At 37.0% G+C, this 22,553-nt stretch overlaps 2 protein-coding genes across 12 annotated transcripts in view; both read left to right on the forward strand.

The window, feature by feature from the left end:
- The window catches only part of ARHGAP28 (Rho GTPase activating protein 28), a 723,491-nt gene that overhangs the window by 648,794 nt on the left and 52,144 nt on the right, over positions 1 to 22,553 (forward strand). The window lies entirely within an intron of this gene.
- Positions 1 to 22,553, forward strand: part of PTPRM (protein tyrosine phosphatase receptor type M) — a 449,317-nt gene that overhangs the window by 343,203 nt on the left and 83,561 nt on the right. For 4 of the 11 annotated variants that reach the window (XM_050306131.1, XM_050306171.1, XM_050306143.1 and 1 more), the window contains 5 exons: positions 10,731 to 10,882; positions 12,902 to 12,976; positions 13,183 to 13,209; positions 17,305 to 17,316; positions 18,072 to 18,259. In XM_050306131.1, the coding sequence (XP_050162088.1) occupies positions 10,731 to 10,882; positions 12,902 to 12,976; positions 13,183 to 13,209; positions 17,305 to 17,316; positions 18,072 to 18,259 (454 nt within the window). The remainder of the gene's footprint in view (positions 1 to 10,730; positions 10,883 to 12,901; positions 12,977 to 13,182; positions 13,210 to 17,304; positions 17,317 to 18,071; positions 18,260 to 22,553) is intronic. The other 7 variants (XM_050306149.1, XM_050306170.1, XM_050306194.1 and 4 more) reach the window with 3 other exon arrangements.

Genomic DNA, 22,553 nt, shown 5'->3' on the forward strand with positions numbered 1-22,553 from the left:
TGCAAGCTTTACTCCTTAAGTTAGAAGGGTAGTTTAGTACGTGGCAGAAAATGATGATTAAAAATGAAATAATTAAATAAGAAGAATCTATATCTATCATCATACTTAATTGTTTGACTGTAATTTTGCTAGTAGTATCCTGTATTGGTTCTGACAGAATCTCACATATAGGACTCTTCAAAGAAAAGGCACAGTTGAGTATTGTGTTCAAATCTGTAATGCTTTAAATCCCCATGTCTTCCATTTTATGAAAAAAACCACCTATTACCAGAATATTAAATGGGTATCCTAGAATAATTTGGATCCGAAGGGACTTTTAGAGATAATCTTTTCTAACCTGCTGCTCAAAGCAGACTTAAACTAAATCAAGATGCTCAGGACATTGTCCAGCAGGGTTTTGAGTATCTCCCAAGGCTGAGATCCCACCTCTCTGAGCACCTGCTCCACTGTTTGACTACCCCAATGGTGACAAAAACTTTACTGAGATATATTCCGGAATTTCCTGAACTGCAATTTGTGTCTAGTGTATCTTGTCCTTGTACCTTGTTCATAAAGTGTAGCTCTGTCTCCTCTATCCTCCCCCCTTAGGTAGTTAAAAACAGCACTAAGGTCCTCTGTGAGCTTTCTCTTCTCCAGGCAGAACAAACAGAGCTCCGTCAGTCTCTCCCTGTCCAGTATTTGTCTACTGGAGAGATGAAGGTTGAATTCCCTGTTCAGTCACATAACACTTGAAAGTCCATTTCCTTTTCTATCAGAAGGTCCTAGTCCCTTGTTTGATTGGGTGGTTGATTGATTGGTTGGTTGGCTGATTGGTTTGTTGGTTGGTTATACATGGTTTTTATTGGGAAGAACTCTCCAAAACCTTTAAAATATGCTGCTTTGAGGAAAGTAATTCAAGGTCGACTGGATCAGAAAGTGTGACTTCCTTGTTTAATGAGCAGGGTCATCAGCCATAAGAGGCCTCGGTGCTGACCTGCTCCTGTGTCAAAGACTGCAGTGATATTTTTTGGTGAAATGCAGTCATTTCACCCCCTCATCTCCATACCCTGATTTAGCTGCTCCCAGCTGCGCCAGGTCCCTGCAATTCTCACCGTAACAGCCCTCTCAGATGCCTGGCTGTCATCTTCTCTTACTAGGAAGAGAGGACGAGCGCATAGCAGTTTGTTGTCACTTTCTGATTTTTTTGAACTTCAGGTGTTCTAGCTGGGCTGCTGGGTTCCTCCCTGTGCTCATAAAGGATTTGTCCTAATTTGGCCTCCCCCAGATTCTAAGTGGCACCTTGATCCACATCCTGCAAGTAATTCCACATGGCTGCTCTAATCACTTAAGTAAATAAGTCTTTAGTGAAATTAACATAGTCATAAGCATTTACCTTGTAATTAATTTTTTGGGGAAAAATATTTTTCTTACACACCCTTACAATTCAGGAGGACCTCTAGGTCAATTAAGCATTGTATACACTATTTTCTTGGTTAATTTGAGGATTGTAAGAATCAAAACACAAATCAAAATTCATATTGCAAAATTGCTAAATTTTGAAACAAATTCAGAGAATTTGTGCTTTTCATTTTTCTATCCTTAGTTCAACTAAGAAGAAGGGACATTTTAGTGTCTGATTCATTACTTAAAATATTCAGGATCGTGGTCAAAATTAGATAATGGTAAATTACAAAAAATATTGCTGCTCTTGTCTTACTGTTTTATTTTATTTATCTTACTGTTTTATTCTCCTACTGGGGAGGCAGAAGGGTGTTGAATTTTTTTTTTTTTAAGTGTGTGAGTGCATTTTTCTATGGACCAAGACCAGTGACTAACTTGAGCCAAAAATAGTTCAGCCAGAAGCTTTGCAGATATAGAGTTCTACCAAAGCTTCTCAAATTCCCTTTTACTACCATAGCCTAGAGCCTTCCCTGAAGAACCTGTCAATCACACTAAAATATATTGAGGTCTTCTTAGATGGACAAACAAGAACTAAACTGTAACCACAGAATTAACTTCCTCTGAGAGCTAAGACAAGAGTCAGCTCATTTCAAATAAATGTTGTTACATTAATCTGATGCACCACATAGCTCCATCTTTTTCACAATCAGTCGGTCACAAGTGTTCCCCCTCTGCATCAGCCACTGCATCAGCAAAGAAATTCTGTCAGTGCAATGCCTTCTTTGACCTGAGGTGTTCTCCAGTTTTATGCTATAACCCTCACTTGCAGAAACTCCTGATGTAGGAGTTCGTACTAAGCAGAAACTAAGAAACAAATAAGCAGAGTTTTTAATGATGTCACAATAAGAAAATCTCAAAGCAGGTGCTGTACACTGGAATGCAAGAAAGAACACGTAGCAGCAAAAGTAGGTGAGCTACTTGTCTGTGGCTGCAGCTGTATGTCACTTTTCCATGGTCTTTTCCTTCTCATATTCCATTCTCCTCTTTCTCTTTTCTGATCCACTGTTTCTTGAGTTATGCAATACTTCTACCTGTGAGCTTACACTGGTATTGGGATGTAGCCAAATAACTTTTCTTTTTGCTTTGAACTCTTGTGATGCAAGTGAACCAATCTACTAGTAACAAAAAAGTGCAAAAAGACCTTTAAAGTTCTTATATGCAGTGAGTAAAAAAGCAGGTTAAATACCACAGAAATCAAAACTGGTTTCGTTTATGCTAGTAAAAACCAAAACCATTTTCATTAACCTTTATGTAAAAGGTTTGCACTCTTCTTACGCTCAAATCTTGTAACTCCGTAAGTTAAAGGAATCCTTCCCCCCACCTCTTTACTTGTATTCTTTTCTCCTTTTCCCTTTCTAGACAGTCCTGCTAGTATTGGGATGTCCTCTTGGTCTCCCAGTACTGGTTTTGGTGTCACTGGAAGTGCATCTAAAGTCTCTGTGAAAAGAAATGAAAGTCTCAGTGATAAAAGGGGGGGAAATTAAATCCTATGGTGTCAGAAACACTGTTCCCAAAATTCAAGCATCATCACAGCATTTTTTAAAAAAGTTAATTCTTTTTTCTTTATCAGAGAATGCAAGAGCAGGATAAAAATGAAATGAATAATGTTAGCATTTGCTTTGAAGAGGAAGGTTGATAATTAGAACAAAGAGAAGGCACCTAAAAGAAATTATAATAAACCACCCCTTTGTAAGTCAGGTAAAAAGGCTTATGCACCCTTGGCTGTAGTAAAATATTCATAATCTCTACATCAGTTTTCCATACTGTTGTAGCTTTACTTTGTTCTGATGTCAATACAAAATATATATATGGAACTTCTTAGGACAAAGAATAATTTTATAATCTAATACAGGTTTGCATACTAAGGGAACATAAGCAAGAAGCAACAGAATTCAGTGATATCCTGCCTACCTTTTGCTTTTTTTTTCAGTTCTCCTGACAACTACTTTCCCTTGGCCTGTTCCCTAGAAATGCTATTTCCTGAAGTGGGGACCACTTTTGAAGTATTTTATTAAGCGTTCACTAGTTCTTCATGCAAAATGTAGTGCCTTTAAAAATAATTCTCCTAACTTTATTTCCTGTCTGATAGAATATTGACAGAACACAGTTCAATGTCACTGTGAAACTGCAGTCTTGAACATACGGCATTTCAATATAAAGCATATAAATGTGGAATTGAATGACAGAAGTTCATGGTGAGCAGAACTTCACTATCACTAATGCCATACTACTTATATTTGACTTCCTTACTTAATTTCAATTGCTTCATATTTGTGTTTCAGTCCATCTCTGGGAGATAGAAAGGGTTCTGTGCAGAGTGGTGATGTTTCGTAAGAACTGTAAAGTAGACAAAAATATTAATTGCTTGTAATGGTATTTATTTAATAACAACTAAAGAACTTTAGCGTTTTGATTGAATTGGATTAGATATTCAGATTCCTAAAACTTGTACTCTGTGAGAACTTTTTAACCATAAAAAGCAACAGAAAGACTACAAATGAGACATTGGAGATTCAAGGTATACCTAAAAAAAAAAATTTAAAAAATGGAAAGTAGTATTTTGAATTTTCTAATGCAGTTTAGAACAATACCCAGTGTTACCAAATGTGTACTATTGCAAACCAGAGAGGACAGATTAAACCTAAACTGCATCGCACACATGTAATTCTCACAGTGACATGTGATGCGTGGTTTTGTCTCTACCTTAGAGGACCCCTTGCTGAACATAGGAAAGCACTCACATTTATTGAGAAGGACTGTTTTGTTGTTAAAGAAAAAATAATTGCATCATAAGTTGGAAAAAAGTATAAAACTCTACAGACAAGGAATAAGTCAGTTACATTTGCAGACTTTCTTACATGCTTCTTGTGGAGAAAATGCTTCTTGTGTTATAAAATTACATCCTCATACTGAATGTCACTGAATCAGTTATGCTCATTAAATTGTTTCAGGTTAAAGCATCTTCCCCAAAATTAGCCAAAGTAGATGGGCAAAGTAATTATTTTATGAGTTATTTAATACTGCTGGTGTTATAGGTAGCCTAAACAATGAAAAAAAAAAGCATAATTCTGAGTGTTAGAAAAGCAGATAGTGTATTTGCGTCCTGTTTCCTGGAAAATCTGTGAAGGGATTGTAAATACAATAAAAAATGGCATAAAATTTAGGAATAAAAGTCCACATCATGTCTTTGATAGTGACCAGGAACAAATCTTTACATGAACACATAAACAGAGTAAAGATAAGGTAATGCATTCACTGCCTTCTGCTCAACCCTTAATCAGTTCTTCTTTTACCAGTATTAACCTTGATATCTCTAGAGTGATATCTCTAGATATCTCTGTGGTGATGTGTTGCATAATTTTCATATAATCAAAGAACATGCTGAGTTGGAAGGGACCCATCAGGATCACTGGGTCCAACTCCTAGCCCTGCATAGGACACCTGAAAAATCACACCGTATGCCTGGGAGTGTTGTCCAAACGCTTTTTGAACTCTGTCAGGCTTGGTGCTGTGACCACTACCTTGAGGAGCCTGTTCCAGTGCCCAGCCATCCTCTGGATGAAAAACCTTTTCCTGATATCCAACCTAAACCTCCCCTGACACAACTTCAGACCATTCCCTCGTATCCTGTCACTGGTCACAAGAGTGGAGAGATCAGTGCCTGCCCCTCCTCTTACCTTCACAAGAAAGTTGTAACTTCAATGAAATCTCCTGTCAGTGTCCTCTTCCCCAGGCTGAACAGACCAAGTGACATCAGCTACTTCTTATATGGCTTATCCTCCAGGTCCTTCACCATCCTCATGGCCTTCCTTTGGACTCTCTTTAATAGCTTAAAATCTTTTTAATATTGTGTATATTAAACTGCACACAGTACTCAAGGTGAGGCTACACCAGTGCAGAATAGAACATTTTCTGGGTCTTGTGAAAGTGTTTACTTTTATGTTTAAAAATTTCTTTATACTCTCTGATTCTGGTTCTAACATTGTTGAGAAATAGTAATTTTTTCTTAATTTCTTTGTTTTCTCCTTTTTTTATATATACTTTTAGCATATTCTCAGTTCAACTGCCTCTTCTTTAAACTAGGGACTCTTTATCTATGTAAGGACTTCTGCTCCTTTGATCTTCTCATCACTTCTCCGTATATCTTCTCTAGTTTGAGAAAGTCTTTTTTGGATAGGCATGTGGCAGAACTGCATGCAGTGTTCAAAATGTGGAACTTCCGTATGTTAATACAGTTGCTTAATAACATTTTCCATTTTGTTCTCTATTCCTTACCTAGTCATTTCTGACAGTTTTATGCCTTTTTGACCGTAGATAGCACTGAACTTTTGTCTTCAGAGAATCAGTGACTAACAGATTTCTTTCTTCTGTTATTTATGTAGTCACTTATATGCAATATTGATTCTGTATAATTAGGATTATTTTTCCCATCTGCCTGACTTTATGTCTGTCAACACTGAATTTTGTCTTAAGCAAATATCTTCCTCATAGGAAAGGAAGCATACAGAAAGGACAGTGCTACTCAGTTTGGAATGAGGAAGCAGGAAGTGAGTGCTTTTGTTTGAGTCAAAATGATATGCTTTTCTCACTGTTCCTAAATTAAAATGGAAGGCACATTGTTTTTTCAGGGTCTCAGTTGATTCCAGGTATCAACCTCAGTCACCATTTTTTTAAAAATTTAATTTTTGCTAACTATACTAGTGTTCCATCGTGCCTTGTTCTTTGTGCCCAGTGCTTTATAAAGGGAAAAGGCAAGCAAGGTCCAAAAGGGTCTGTTAATTAAGTCAAGACAGGACAGAGAAAGTAGATGGAAAATGAAGCAAACAGAGGCTGACAATGTAGTAGAAACTTAGCAGTTATTGGAGTTGATTTGTTGGATGGGTTTGAGGGAGAACTCACAAAGAAGATTTTGAGAAAGGCACTGAGTTAGGCTTGCAAAAGTTTTGCAGGGTAATCCTTTCACTTAGAGGGGACTGTACAGGAGAAGATGCAGCATTCAAGAGTTTCATAGTGGTATATAAAATGGGGACAGACTGTGATGAAGTGTTTTGCTTATAATTTTCCTAGGCTTTTTTTAATTATATTTGTAACAGAGCAGAGTAAACTGTACCCTGAATTCCACACAATTTTGCAGCAGAAGTCTATATGTTTGTCTGCTCTGCATTTTACCATATTTTTACCATTACACCGGTTGACTTCTTGCTATTTTCTTGTGCCTTAAAATTCCAACAGTTCCTAGCTAGTCTTGAGATTTTTCTGAATATCAGGCTCTCTTTTCGGAGTCTGACGTACTACATTCTCTTTCCTCATATAGTGATGGTAACATTAGTTGTGTGATAAGCTAATCATTTTTGCTTTCCCTACAAAATAATTTCATCCTAGGTAGTCATCTGGGAGCTTCCATCTGTTTTATTTTTTTCCTTTGTTTGTAGATCTCTTTTCCTTTAAGAAGGAGGAAACATCAGAGAGTAGCCTTTGATCATCCTTTCCGTGAGTGAAGATGATCAAATATTTAAACCTTTTTTTCCCCCAAAATTTACTTCAAATCTAAGTGCATGAATGGTGATAGTGATGTAAGGCACCTTGGTTTTACAAGTGTCTTAAATCTTGTATAACTAGAGCCTCCTGGGGATTGAGAGATCCAAGGAATGGATGAGTTGCAGAGACTGCAAGACTGCAACACTTTCAGCAATATCTGAAAATTGCCGATGTAAAAAATGTTATATTCAGCTAAAGTTTACTTGACTAAGTCCAGTGGGTGTTTTTGTTCACAGTACAGAAGTCTGGCTGGTATCACTCTCTTCCTTTAACAGTTGTTTCAGATTTGAACTTTTCCCACAAGACCTGTTTCCAGAATTAGATTCATATTAAAAAGTACTGTACAGTCGTTACTATCATAAAAAAAAAAAATTATTATAGCATAATTATGGGGCCAAAACCAAAAATTATGGAAACAAGAAAATGTTAGTGTAATTTCTTTAAGAAAATTAGCTGGTTTTTATAAAATTTGGTGCAATAAGCAAGAATTCTGGCTTTCCTTGTGAAGGATACAATTTTTACTGTAAAACAAAGGACGTTCCTTGTAATAGCAGATGATCAAGATGTGCACTCTACTGGGACTGGGCTTTTTTGTAATCCCACTTAGTTTCTGGTATCATGTATTTTACCACATTGTGTATTTTCAGATATGGATTGGCATCAACGTACTTCTGCTCAGGGTGATTCTCCTAATAACGTTTCTTCATCTGTTCACCAGTATTCAGATGCAAAAGTTCTTGGATAAAGTGCTGAGCTAGCAAGATTAACAGTGATTAAAGGTTTTGTGAATAGAGATCGTAGTCACAGGTCCGCTGAAGGGCAAGGGAAGGCCACTGTATATGCAGTTTCCTGGCTTTAGTGCCTATGCAGGGTTTAGGTCGCTAATTGGGTTGGCAGTTGGTTAAAAAGAACCTGTTACTTCCAGCCTGAAGAAAGGGAAGGCTCATGAAGAGAAGCTCCTTCTGCATGCCTTCCTGAAGCATTGATGTAGGGCTGGATTGTCCTGAAGTACTTTCCTCAGGTCTGCAGAGCCATGAAATAAAATAAGCATGATAACGTGACTTACAGGTGAAGTTTCAGTGATCACACTGTGGATGCCATCATTGTCACTGCTCAGGTTCTGGTTTCACAGCCCAGATAAGCTGGGAATTGCCCAGTTGTTGGCAGGTGTTGGGAGTAGATGTATGTATATTCAGCTTAAGGCTAAAGAGGATTGAAAGGGAAGCCATGCATGACTTAGTTCACTGCCATCTAATCGTGTTATCATTTTGATAAGCCTGTCCTTACAAAGGACTTCGATTAAGTAATTCGTGTACTCAGATGATATGTCTCAGATTCCACACTGAATAGTATATGACTCATTCATTACAATTAGATATGAAAGAGGAGGGAAATTGAGGGATGCAAAGATCTAAGAGTTTTGTTTTACTTAATTTAACTGTCACTGATATGAAAGAGTTCAGACCATTATCTAATGCTCCCTTCTGCGTTTATGCACCATGAAGTAGTAAAGAACCAGGTTTTTTATCAAGTCTGCTAAGTCAAGTGGTGTTGTTCAGACTGGGACTTAACAAGTTCCTCCTTTTAATCTCATTAAATCAAAATTAAATCAAAATTTAGAAACAAAACTTAGTTTATAAACTGAGTTATATTTGGTGTCCAGCAGTGGTATTTCAAAATCAGGAGTTAAACTTCATCTGCAGGACTTGGTACTGTTTATCTTCCCCTCTTGCTTACCTGGACTGTATTACCATTAGTGATTTTGGAAGTCCACAATAATGAGCATTTACAGATGATGTTTTGTTGCACATCTAAGTGTATAGTTATAGCATAGTACAGAGACCCACAAGTGACTGCCATCCAGCTGACCATAAGCACATTCCTCCTCAGCCTCATTTTCAGTCTAGAGTGTGTTCTTTGTGGCTCAAGCAAATGCAGGTGACTCCTGAGATGGGATGAGCCAAGGCATAACACTACTCGTTGCTGCAGATACTGTAGCCGGTTTTTAAGGCAGAGTACTTCATTCTCTCCCAGTTATGGGGACATGGCCTCATGAATGGGGTGGCAATCTAGCACCTTATTGAGGGGCAAATGTGACCCTCAGTACTTGCGTGTGCAGCGACTCAATACCGTGCCTGCACTTACTATTCCTACTTGTTTTGCAAGACTTTAGTTGCAAAGGCATTTTGAGCTGTAGTCATGGACTAAGATACTGCTGAGCTTGGTACTACTTTGATAGAGAACACAACCACAACTCCTACCCAAATGGCTTGTTATGTAGGTGTAGGATAGAGACAACAGGTAGATAGATGAGGAGACTCAGAGGCAGTCCTGCTCAGCATAGTGAGCAGCAATATCAGGACTTTACAAAATGTATCTTCAGGCAGTGATTTGAAGCAAAATAAGGAGATATGAGTAGGGAGGGTTACAATAAGCCCCTCCTGTGCAGCATGAGTGGAGACGAATGTGCTTGTTTGAAAATCTAGAGGAGGTTGGTATAAAATTTTGGTCTGTGGTGGGAGTCATCTCTTCATGATGAATGAGTTAACGAAGAGAAAGGTTTTGAAAGGTGGCACAAGTTGATTATGATTATTATTAACCGCTTGATGCGGTTGGCCTCTAGAAGAGGAAGAAAACCTAGATGAGATAATAAGCTCCTGTAATTTCTGGTTGAAGATATGTAAAATATGTTTCTGGCAGATGAGTATGAGATGGCTCATTATGTTTTCCACGAGGAAAAGTCATTGAATTAACAGACAGGACAAGTTCAAAGTCTGTGGAGCTGTTATTTCTCTAAAACCCGTACCTTGAAAATACTGTACAGGAGGAATCTGAACAATTAAAATGAATGCTGTAGGCAAGAACTTACAGAAAGGCATGGTCTAAGACGAAGTTGAAGGCCAGGGAAATAAACCAAATGGTCATGGGATCCACTGTCATCAGGATCACAGATGTCTCACAGAGCTTGAAGGAAAAACCAAGAGTTTCAAACATGTTATTTTGTGATGTAGCTCAGCATAACTCAGGGGGAGACAATGAGACTTTAATAGTTTAGACTGAAACAGACAGATCTGGGGGAAAAAAAAAAAAAGAGGTTAATGCATCCAAAGCAATTTGTGATACTCCAGTATCGGATTTTGTCTCTGATAGGTTACTCCTGCTGAGAAGCGACTAATTCACATGACTAATTCTCCTGAAATCAAGAGTGATAGAAAATAGTCTGTAGGAATGCAAGTCAATTCAAAATGTCACTTGAGTGTGCAATGTGAATTAAGTGTTTAAATATGTACTATACAGTGTTATGTAAATAACAGACAGCTGTGTTATATGGTGTCTCAAGGAAAGAGCTCCAGACAGTTCTATGCATGTGAAGTGAATATTGTTAGTGATTTGTCAGTTCCAGTGAAATCTTCTCTCCTGTCATTTTTATTTACATGTTTAAACTGGTCCAGCCTCTAATACAGGAGCTCACATCACCTTCATATTCAAGTAGTCCCCTTTAATTCAGTGGTGGTCCCCAAGGATTGAAGTGTTGACCATTAATTCAGAGCACTGGCAACTATCCCTTGATTATCAGATTGAAAGGCATGAGAGTAAAATTTAAGGTTTCAGAAATGCTGAAATAAATGTAAATATTACTTAATAGTGTGGTTACAAACTACAGTACCGATATAAATAACATGAAGACTGTGTCTGCTTACTGAGAGTTGTGGTTTTTTTCTTTTTTTTTTTCTCATCATTCATTTCTTAAGAAAATTGGCTAAAAAGCGGAAAGAGACACTGAGTAGTACACGGCAGGAAATGACAGTGATGGTGAATTCAATGGATAAAAGCTACAATGAGCAAGGCACCAACTGTGACGAAGCTTTCTCTTTCATGGACACGCACAATCTAAATGGGAGATGTAAGTTTTTTTCTTTTCTTCTCTTTCTTTTTGAAGGTGGAAGAAAGGTGCAAATGGTTTTTAAAATATTCCTCATTACTCAGTCATGGAAAATCCATGGGATGCAGAGTTTCCCACTGTGCAGCGCATTATAGTGTCTATTCAAATGAGTAAGACAGTCAGACATCAAGAATAGACTTCTTTAAAAATAATAAGGATAATTGAGCTTTTTTCTGTCCATCCTTTTCCTCTGCAGAAGGGCAATGACATCACTGAAACAGTAGTTCTACCTTTCTCCAATCTCTATTATGTTAAAAATTTTGTATTCCTCATGCTGTCCCAAGTCCTTCAAATGCTTCCCCTGCTCACTTCTTTTTTTCTAAGATAAATTTATTTTTCAGTGTCATAACCTAATAATGATGATCTGATTGTCTCATTATTTCCAGTTTTAGATGATGCTCTTTCTTTTGCTTGTGCAAAGGAAAAACTCAGTGTAATTATCTGTTCTGCAATTTCATAAGAGATTCTATGTCATGGGTCTTCTTGTATCCATCCCAAAATAAATAAAATTTGTGATATAAAATTTCCTGCATTAGAATTTTAGTCAAGGTTTCACTCCTATCAGAGGGTTAGCACTAAGCAAAGACCAAAACAAACAGCAGTTTTTTATAACTGTTAAAAAGAATGACTGTGTTCAAAAAGTTTCTTAATTCTGTAGTCCTTAAGGAGCCTCAGGTTTTTTTGCCAGTGGTTTTTAACATCTTCAAAATTTGTCAAAGATTAAATTTTGTTTCGAGTACTAGCAGTCTGCAAGGTCCAACTCCCACTCTTCAACAATATGCTTGAGAATTTCTTTAACAAACTCAATTATACAAACACTCTGTGAGGTTTACGCAGTGAGACTTTTCTCAGCAGTGTTAGGCTCACAGTTTGCAATGTTAGTTTGCATTTGAGTTACTTTTGAAATAGATTTGAATAGGTCTTTCAAATTAGACTTGCCTTTCTAGTGAGAATATACTCTTACAGTTAATGAGATTGCTCACTCCTGTGAAAAGATGAAGAGGTTTGACTTCACCTTCCATCATCATGATTTAGTTTTCCAGTGGTGTTACTGAATGGTCATAACTACAAAAGAAGCTGCAATGAGTTCCTAAGAGTCAATTCTCTTTATGCAAATCACCTCAAACCTGTTTGCAATCACTGGCATAACAAGTTTTTTATACCACTGGAAGGCTAAAACCTCTAATTAGACTTTCCATAAGAAACATGGTCACCAGAATAAGCAGTCTGATAGTGTTTAGGAATAGTATTTGTGTAAGGCATTGTAGTCAAGAGATTTAGAACATTCCTACTTCCTATGAAACTTCATTATTCTACCTGCATTCTCTATCGAGCAAGTTTTATTATCTTCTGCAGCCTTGACCTCAGTCTTTGACCCTGATCTTTGTATGCCAGGGGACAAACTGATTTGATCCATAGGGTTTTCCCACTGGCTTTACAAATGGCTAAATGATTAAATACCAATGAGTCTGTGTGTCATTCCCTGAAAACCAGTCTTAAACAAAGGGTAATATTCACTGTCTGTTAATATCTCTGTTTGCATTATCCACCTGGCTGAACAAATCACATTAAAAAAAGGAGAGGTAAGAATAAACCTTAGTAGAATATTTGCATACAGTATTTACAGTATTATTAAGAAAACTTCCTAAAGATCAGCTTCTGTCAAAAACACGTGTTGTCATTGTGATGTCTTTTTTCAAGCATCAGTATTCAGTCTAATCTTGTGATTTAAGAATTATATTTGCCATCACCGATCAAAATGAGTTCTCCGATGACGTTTCTTTTTAGAGAACCAGTCAAATTTGATAAGTGATTTCATTCACTAGGCATGCCTGGTTTTCCCTATATCTATCCTGATTCCAGTGCAAGTAACCCAACAGGATGAACTCTAAGCCAAGTCAATCACATATGCTGGATCACTCAGCTTAAATAGCTGCATATCACTTTGCTGTCTCTAACCAGCTTTGTTTCTCTTTGCAGCTGTATCTTCACCATCTTCATTTACAATGAAAACTAACACATTGAGCACAACAGTGCCTAATTCTTACTATCCAGGTAACCGATTTTTTTCTTAGACCCTTGCATAACAAAAGTGTACATATTAATGTTACTATACTTCTTGCCATCTTAATACATATATAAGCAGCATACTGGTTGCTTACAGTAGCTTTCTGAAAGAAAACTCGGGAACATGTATCAATCATTTACTGTTCTCTCTCTTTTTACCTTTTCTGCATTGACCTGCTTATGATGTATGACAGATCCATTTGTGCCAACTGCAATTTTAGGTGAGAACATTTCCCTTTATCAAAGTTTATTGCTGAAGTAATTTCAGAGGTTGCAGTTCTCGGGGTACTGAGAATAGTATGCAAAATGCTGGAGTTTTAAGCTAAGGGAAGGGGTGGTAGACTTGGCTACACTGAGGTGCTAAGGACAGTTATCAGGCTTGATTACTACTGTCATAGTGCAAGTTGGGAAAAAAGAGAGAATTTTAACAAGTGGATTTGCAAGGAAATGTTTATGCATGTATTTGGAGTGACACAAAAGAATTTGATTATTGCAGCAATTCAAATAGTTTCCCTCATTTTTTTTCTGTTTTATCTCAGGACTGAAGATGTCACTTCTTAAAAATAATGTTTTTTTCCTAATTAGACTATTCAGGATACAGAAATTCAGCTAAAATACAGTTTTGGCCATCTACCAGCTATCATGTCATTTCACAATACTGCAGAGTTCCTGATGTGCTTGTCAAAGTGAAGTTTTAGAGGGGAGATGGTATTTTGAACAGCAAAATGATAACATGACACTTAAAGTATATACTTTATTATACATTAGGTGTCACAGGAATGAAATAAAACAGAAGAACTGTAGGTTAAAAACATACAGTCAAAGTGTAAAGCATTTCCTCTGGGAATTTAGGAAAATCTGACATTGTCCAATGTCAAAATGAGAAAGGTTTCTGCACAGTGATAAATAATAAGCATGAAGCACTATTGCATTTTCAGTGCTTAACTCTAACTGCTTTGTGGCTTGTATTCATTTACACCTCCTTCCCATGCTAACTTACTAAACGGGCATTTTTTATAATAATAAGTCAAAATATAACATTGCACTGAAACAAGAATTCAAACTCCAATGTTAAACCTATTTCCTCATTTTTCAATTTAGAATTTCACAACAAATATACTCCTTTTTCTTAAATCACTGTAAAAAACATAAGACTTCTTAGCAGATTCTTGCCTTTAAACTGTAAGTTAAACAGGATTATGTAAAAGTAGAGTGAAGCATATAAGAGGCAGAAGTTTAGGAAGGTGATCTTGTGCAGTGCATTTCACTGTGATAACTTTGAGAAGGAACTTTGCTGGTTTTATACATTATGTAAATCTGGAAGAAGGTAATGGTAGTGACTGTAACAATGTAATAATCTGCATGCAAATGAAATTTGCAGTGCCTTTTAACTGCCTGAGATGTTAGATTTTTTTGTGTGCTTTAGCATTCATTCAACGCTTCATCCAGTAGATGTTCTTTCTGACCTTGTGGGTGGGCAAGGAGAAAAGTACTGTTATCAGGAGAAAAACTTTGAGATTTCCTATCTGTATTATTAAGTTTTAGTTAATGGTTTCTCTGATTGTTTTTGTGATCTTTTTCTATGTAATAATGATGGTGAAATTACGGTAGGGTTTTTTTTCCCCACAAGAAATAATCTCTAAGCAAGTAATTCAGGTATCAGGCAAACACACACTGGGAAAAATAAATTCTCTGATTTTACTAAGTCTATAAAATCTTTAATGAGCTAGATATGTATTTTATGATCTACTACAGCAAACCTGTGCTTACTCATCTTAGAAAATCTTCCAGTTATTTCACTGCTTAAAAGAAATATTTTTGTAACTTTGCGTATTAAAAATACTGCACCATGTTATGAATAGTACTCCATTCAGATCAGATCTGTCTGCCAATATATGTTTATGACTGTCTGTATAGGAATAATGTTTTATCTGAGGTAAATCAGATTAGCTATGCTTGAGTTGGTAGGGGAATATAGCTATAAATAAAGTATGCTGGGTTTTAATTGCAACTAATATGTGCTCTTGCTGTCGTCCAATGTCCAAAGAAGTTGTGTTAGACTGCAGAGTTGAGCCTGGAGTTAGAACTAAATGAACTTTTCACTGTGACCTCTTGGGAAGGCTACACGTGTGGTGAATGGCTGAGTTCAGTTTTCAAAATCTTCTAGAAAAGCCACAACACACTTACTGTTTCCAAATTTATGTACAACAGGATGTTTGGACTATTTACGTGAATTAGGAACTGGTAATTAGTGGCAAGCTCTTTAAATGATGCAAAAGGCAACAGTCTGACTACTTAGTTTCAGATGAAGAAATTTTCTTCTATTTTAAGGAAAACTTTCATTATTGGCCTAATAACGTAAGCAAAAGCCTGAAATTAAACAAACAAACAAAACAAAAAAGAAAACAAAAACACACACCGAACAACTTTGCATAACAGTGACCAGGTTTATAGTGTCTGAGCATGACTGTAGATCATGCTTGTCTAGTATCAGTGATGTGCATGTTTCTGAAATTGGAGAATGAAATGAGTCTCAGCCCAGAAAGGATAATGGGCTGCGTTTCCAGATATTTTCCATGTTGGGAGTTCATCTAACTAGTAAATAAGTATATTATTTAACACATGTTGTACAGCTCTATGGCAGTAAGTGGAGAGTAGGACAGCTGCAGCTGTAGGAGTATTTAAGCTGAATAAACTTTCCATTTCATATGAATACTGCATCTGAAGAAACTCACCCTTCATAAACCTCATAGCCTGAAAAGCTCACCCTGCAGTTCTCAGAGGCAGAGTAAAAATATATGTACCATATAGATCAAGAGTTGAAAGAACTTTATTTAAAACAACTTAAAAGATAACTCCCAAATAGAGAAAATATAGAAAAAAAAAGTATTAATGAAACTATAACAGATAAAGAAATGGAAGGAGGAAAATTACTCTAAAAGTAGAGAGCTCACAGGAAAGAGATTAATAAGTATTAGTGCTGCTTTCATAGTACAAGACCCTGCTATCTGATAACTTTGCCTTCATCTTAGTTACTAACAAAAGGTTATAAAAAATTTCCCTAGTTTGCAAAAAAAAAAAAAAAAATCAATCCTCGAGTTTTCTAACTTGTTTCTAAAATTCAAATAAGCAATCCAAAAAATCATGATCAACTTTCTACACTTTTTTTGTCTTTTGTGTCTTAGCCACCTTGTAGTTTTCAGGTGCCATTTCAGCAGCAACATACTTGTATCTACACTTGTATACCACGCTTCATGCCATGCATCCTGAGGTGCTTTGCAGTACAATTTTATATCACATTAGAAGTATGTTGTAAAATTTTATTACTAAAAGGTAAATCCCTTTCCTCTGTGTTAGATCTGGTTAGCAGGCTGGCAGAAAAGGGAGTGAAATGCCCATACTCATACCCATAAATTTTTTTCTGCTATTTTTGGTTTAGCTGTAAATGCTCAATTCATATTGACTGTATGCTTAGTGAGGACCAGATTTCATGTGTCTTAGTGGGAATTAAGAAAACTTCAGATCATTCTTGAAATACAATTCGTTGAGGTTTCTGGCTTTAACATCAATTTTCAGTTGTATAACCAAGACCAGAATCTCACCTTTAACAAGGTGTGTTAGTATTTTTGGGTTGTACGTGAGAATCTGGTACATACAGATTTCATAGAGATTATTTGTGGAACTTTCTACTGTAATATATCTAACTTACAAATGTGGACATATTATTCTAATACCATATTTTATGAACATTTTACAGATTTAGTATATTTATTTAGTCTGTAGTCAGTGAGGAGTAGCTTGGATAAGTCAAAGCACCACATTTAAATTCACATTAAAATTCAAAAACTCTAATTATTTAGATTTATAATTATTTGGGTATATAGATATTATTATCTATAAAAAATTATTATTTGGGTAAAGAGATAAAATATTTATGATGATACTTGGACCGTAGAATTTGGGTTGGATTTTTTTCTTTGTCAAGTCTGAAAAATTTTTTAGAATTCCGTCTAAACAGGAAGAAAGTCATATTGCTTCCTTAGGTAGAATGCACATCTATCTGTTCACTGCAAAGTGTAGGTTTTGATCTCAGTTCCATATGTGTGAATTGACTCACAGTAAGATACCTTGGTTTCAGTAAATCTAATTTATACTGTGAAACTGAGATCAGAATCTAACTCACTTAGGAAATCATTCTGTAAAGACTAAATTACAAACATAAAATTACCTGTAATTATTAATGTAGTACTGTTGCTTATGCCCTGTTTCCTTTTTCTCCTCCTCTTTTTTTCTCCTGATATGTATCTTCTTAAAAGTGCCAATCAATGGTAAGTTGCCCATTTGCCCCATGGAAGAAATGTGGAGGGTTGGGAGAGTATGTGTCTCGTACAAATTTTAACCAGCCCACGGGGGTCTCCTGTTTGTTGGCTTGCATGTCAGTTGACATATAACATTCCATGCCTAATGTGGTGGCTCATGATATGCCGTGGTCCTAAAGCATGTTCAGCAGTCAGTCAAGACATTTTTCCTTATCAGATGATCCTTTGCATTTGTCCTCTTGTAGTGTGTCTCCAAATGTTGTTTTCGGATCTACATTTCCATTGCAGTCCTAGCTTGATGAAACCATAAGCCATTTTGTGTATCTTTTTATTTTGCTCACTCCAAACATTTGCTCTAAATTTGCAGTGTAAAACATAGCTCTTTGGTAATCTCTGAAGAATACAAGTCCAATTTCATTCCGTGGAACTTGTTGAAGTTTCAGTTTTAAACTTTTGTGCAGTTTAAAACCAAATGCCTGTTTTTAAAATACAATCAGCTAGTGATATTTAAAACAATATTAGAGTTTGGACTGCTCTGCAATGCTTCCATTGTAGAACTATGGACTTTGCCTCATTCCAATCAGTCTTGCAATTTTCCTGTGTAAACTGCTCCATGGATTTACTGTTCTTCTGGTGTAGCCCTCACAGACAGAAGCAATGCTGATGGCGTCAGATTTCTGCCACTCCTCTAGAAATCTGTGTAGTTTCTGTTTCTTTTAATAAGTGAAAATGAGTCAGTACATTGTGAGATGCTCTTTTTCTAGATGAAACCCATACGATGGTCAGTGACACAAGCAGCCTGGTCCAATCCCATACCTACAAGAAGCGAGATCCAGTGGATGTGCCCTACCAGACCGGACAGCTCCATCCAGCCATCCGTGTAGCTGACTTGCTACAGCACATCACCCAGATGAAGTGTGCAGAAGGCTATGGATTTAAAGAGGAATATGAAGTAAGTGTCAGGTCTAATGAACTGATTATTTTTGTCTTCTGCACTGTTGGCTGTATCTGTCTGCTGCCTGTACCACAGAAGAGGAAAAATAATTACTCAACCAAGTAAACCATCTTCTTGTGTGAGAGAACATGCTGAATGGAAAGGATCACCTCTACAATGAGCAAATTTTCTGATTGTAGCCAGCCAGGATTCCTTGGAAATCTCTGTTTAATTCTAATTTTGTGAATTAGAATTCGAAAAATATTCAAAAAAACAGGTCCACTAGCGTTCCCCCAGAACTTCTCATATTTTCCTTTTACTACTGAAGAATATAGCTTTTTTGCAGTGTTCTGTATGGCAGATTGTCTAATTACAGGTACCTTGTAACAATATATTAGCTTAGAAATCAAGTTCTACAAGCAGTATTTCTTGGAATAACAGCATTCATCATGGAGAGGAAGTGCACAAATCTTTAGAGAGTCCCATAGGGCTATAAAATTTGTTTTGTGGTGCCTGAACCATTTTGGAGTAGCTGGAGGCTCTTTCTAATCCTCATTATTTTTCATATGAATTTATAGTCTGGGTTTTTTTCCTTTTTTTTTTCAAATTCAGGTTCTGTTTCTTCATTTCATGCTAGATTAACCTATTCCTCCCTGTCATCATCTTTGTTTTAAATGTCATGACCACTACATCCTGGCAAATATTGTAGGAATTCAGCATACTACGCTGTGGATCCTGACTTCCTTGTGAGATGAGTCACTTCACTAAGTGAAAAAAAGCAAAAAACTAGCAGAACTTGTTCTCATGCCAAAAATTAGAGTAATATTATGCCTGATTTCAAAAACTTAGCTTTGCTAGAGAGTTTCAAGAATGCACCACTCCTCATCCAAATCATATATTTGAATGAACAGAGACTTACCAACCTGGGTTTCTTGTCTAATGTGAGGGAAGATATGAGACCCTTTAAAAATCTGCGTAGGTCAAATATTTTAATTGCTAGGGGATAGCAACAAATGTCTTTTGCCCACTTTTCTCTGCCTTTTAGCTCAGCATTTAAGTAGTTTATTCTTGTGAATGATTCTCACATACAGAAACACTAATATGGGTTGATAAGATGTCTACAGCAAGTAGTTCCTTGCAGATTACAATTCAGTGGATTTGGACCCACAAAACAAAGTAGCACAAACATAATACTTCATAGGGGAAAGGTACATAAGATTGATCATGAGGTTTGGACTGTAAATTGTCAAAGAATTTTTGAGATAATTCTGATTGATCAGGTAGGAAGATGCATAGGAACCTGTGGGGTCTGATCTGTAGGCAGACTTGAAGCTGTCACCTTTGAAATACTCTCTTGACTTCTAATACTTGTTGTGGACTATGACCCAAGATGGTGTAATTAGATTTTTTTGAAAAGATCATTCCCTGCTGTGTGCTCTAGGAAGCAAACACTGATCACCAGCAGTCCACTCTCCCATTTCCAGGAGCAAGCTACACCTGACAAAGCCTGTGTTGGCCTCTGTATATGTTAATGTCCATTTGTCCACTTGAGGAACCTGTCCAAATTACACTGCATCTCCAACCCAGTACACAGCCCTGAAGTTCCTTTCCTTGGACATTAAAATGTGAGAAATCAGAGGGTGTAAATGGGTCATACTCTGATGTGGCTCTGACATAGCCAGCAAGAAGGAGAATGGTACAGATTCACTTTTAATTCTGTGTCCTCAAAGCAGAAGCCAAAAAAAAAAAAAAGAAAAATCTCATTCTTTTATGTGATGGAAAGAGAGGGAGGAGGACAAACAGCAAAGTCATTTAAATTATTTCCATCCAGTTGGGCAAGCAGCAGTTTCTCTTTGGGCATATTGGGTATGCACTGCTCTAGAGATTCAATATACCATACTTAAGTTTTAAAGGTAGGAACTAATATATTCAAATTGCAGGTCCTTCAAAATGGCTAATACAATTACTAGTACATTGCTGAGTTTTTACAAGTGTGCATACTGCTTGCATTTTACCAGAGATGGTGTTTTTTTAACTTCACGCTTTGTCATGGCAATTTCATGTTATAAGAATTGCTTAAATATATAATTGTTTAAACTGGTATTTGTAGTATTAGATTTCTAAAACCCATGCTTCAGGCCACTTCCAAAGTCACTGAAGACATTTTTTCCCCTAAAACATAGATAACAATTCATTCCCAGAAGGAGCTAATCACTTGTCAACTTTCATTTGTGTAGCTGACTTAAACAAGTTTGTTCCTGTGAGGTTTTTTATGCCACTGTTATTTAAAAATGATAGAATTGAAAATTCTTGTCTTTGGAAAAGATTTGCTCATCAGCCAAAACCTTTTATACCAGCGTTAAGCCTAGAGGAAAACTACAATTAATTTACAAAAAAAAAATGAAGACTGTAAAATGGAATTTATAGTGCAACCAATGACATGGCTTTTTAACTACAGCGGATCAAATGATGTTGCTGAGAAACAATTTCCAGGAAAATCACTTAATTCTGAGCCTACCAAGGTGATGAATGGCACCCCATTACAGACAGTAGGTGTAGTCATGACTAATGCCAGTAGATGCAATACATTAGGGTGCAGCTTGTTAATAGTGACAGGGAAGGGGAACTTGAAATAGTGCAGCTGCATCTGAAAAAGTCCTCTTTATATATGGGAATTTTTATAAGTAGCCATGTCTTTGAGGGGTTTTTTCCCATTGAAATACTACAGTACTGCTGTTTTACCTCCATATGCAGTGAACAACTGCCCAATATATTCTAGCCCTGCTAAGATTGCAGATCTCTTTGTTTACACTGCTGTCAGACTGATTCTGTCCTCTTTACAAATTTGAACTGGGCAACAAAAGAATTTTTTGCTTATATATTATCAGAAGGATAAATGTCCAAATGAAAAGGAAGAAATAGTTTGACAGGGGATTTGTTTTGAATGAAGTCTCGTAGATGGTTTTTGCTCTAACAAGACAGCAGGATTATATAGTCTCACCAGGGAGAGAGTTTGATTCAGGAGGAATTCACACAGGATTCACTGTGAAAATAAATCTGTTGAACTCAACAGAAAGTAAAGTAGCACATTACCCATTAGGAACACTTCAGAGGAGTGCAAGGATATAGAGCACTTACTGTCATGCATAGTTTTAAGTACTTTACAATAAAAACTAATAATTAGGGCCACTATTCCCAATAATTAGGGCTATAGTTCACCCTCTGAGCACATGTATGTAGTTTTAAGTCCTATTGGTGTCATGAACAAGTTTTTGTTGTAAAATAACCAACACAAAGAATAAAGGCTGAAAAATCATATTTAAGCAGTGGCAGGTTGGTACTGAATCACTCAGTGCTCAACCTTGCAGTAGGATTTACTTTGGATAGTGAGTGTCTGTAGCTCCCAGTGCATGGGGGCTTGAAGGAACATCCTTCTTTGCAGGATGGTGCCCTTTTGTTCTCCTTCTGGGAGGAGCAGAAATGCTTTTGCTCTTGTCACTGAAAAGACTTCAGTTGAGTATCAGCAGGAACACATTGCACAGCCTGGCCCTGTTTCTGCGATGGCACCTGCGATCTGCTGTTCCCTCAAGCAGGATCAAGCCCTGGCACTTGGTTGGAGCGGTGCAGCATCCCATCTTGTGCCTAACTGTGCCTGTAGAACCAGAGGAAATGCAGACACGTCCTTAGCAGCACACCAGGAATGAGTTCACTGCCTGCTTCCCTTAAGTTTCTCAGGCGTCAAAAAATGTGAATGCATTTCTGTAAGTTGTGGACTCAAATGCAGATCTTCATTTGCAGCCTACTGGAGTGTGAATGGTTGGGGTTGCACAGAAATCCTTGAACTTGGGGAAATTTCCCCAGAGCTAGTCTGCAGTGGATTTTTAAAATCCTTTCTATCCCCTGCCAGAGCCTTAAGAAAGGAGAGATTTGATCTCAGCTTCAGCAGTGTTAGACTTACAGGATAACATTGGCCTGATTTCCCATGCTCCCCTGCTCTAATTTTGGGTTATTTAACCTGTTCCCCAATACTACAGCATGGGAGAGCTTTTACTGACCACAAAGTAGGCTTGTTGCTCATCTGCTTTCTGCATTAAAGAAACAAAATAAATAGAGAAGGAGAGAAAAATGGTCTTGACAACCTGTTGCTTCTTCTTCCTTACACCTTTCACCTTTTGTTTTCAGACTCCCTGGTTATCACAGTGTATTCTTTCTCAAGAACATGTATCTGTCAAAAGGCCATAAATCCATAGAATCCAAGAAACAAGTTCCTCTCCTTCCTAAACACATGGACTATGCTACTGGAAGCCAGCAT

The sequence above is a fragment of the Myiozetetes cayanensis genome, unplaced genomic scaffold, assembly GCF_022539395.1.
Source record: "Myiozetetes cayanensis isolate MyiCay16 unplaced genomic scaffold, myiCay2020 scf1, whole genome shotgun sequence".
Lineage (NCBI taxonomy): Eukaryota > Metazoa > Chordata > Aves > Passeriformes > Tyrannidae > Myiozetetes > Myiozetetes cayanensis.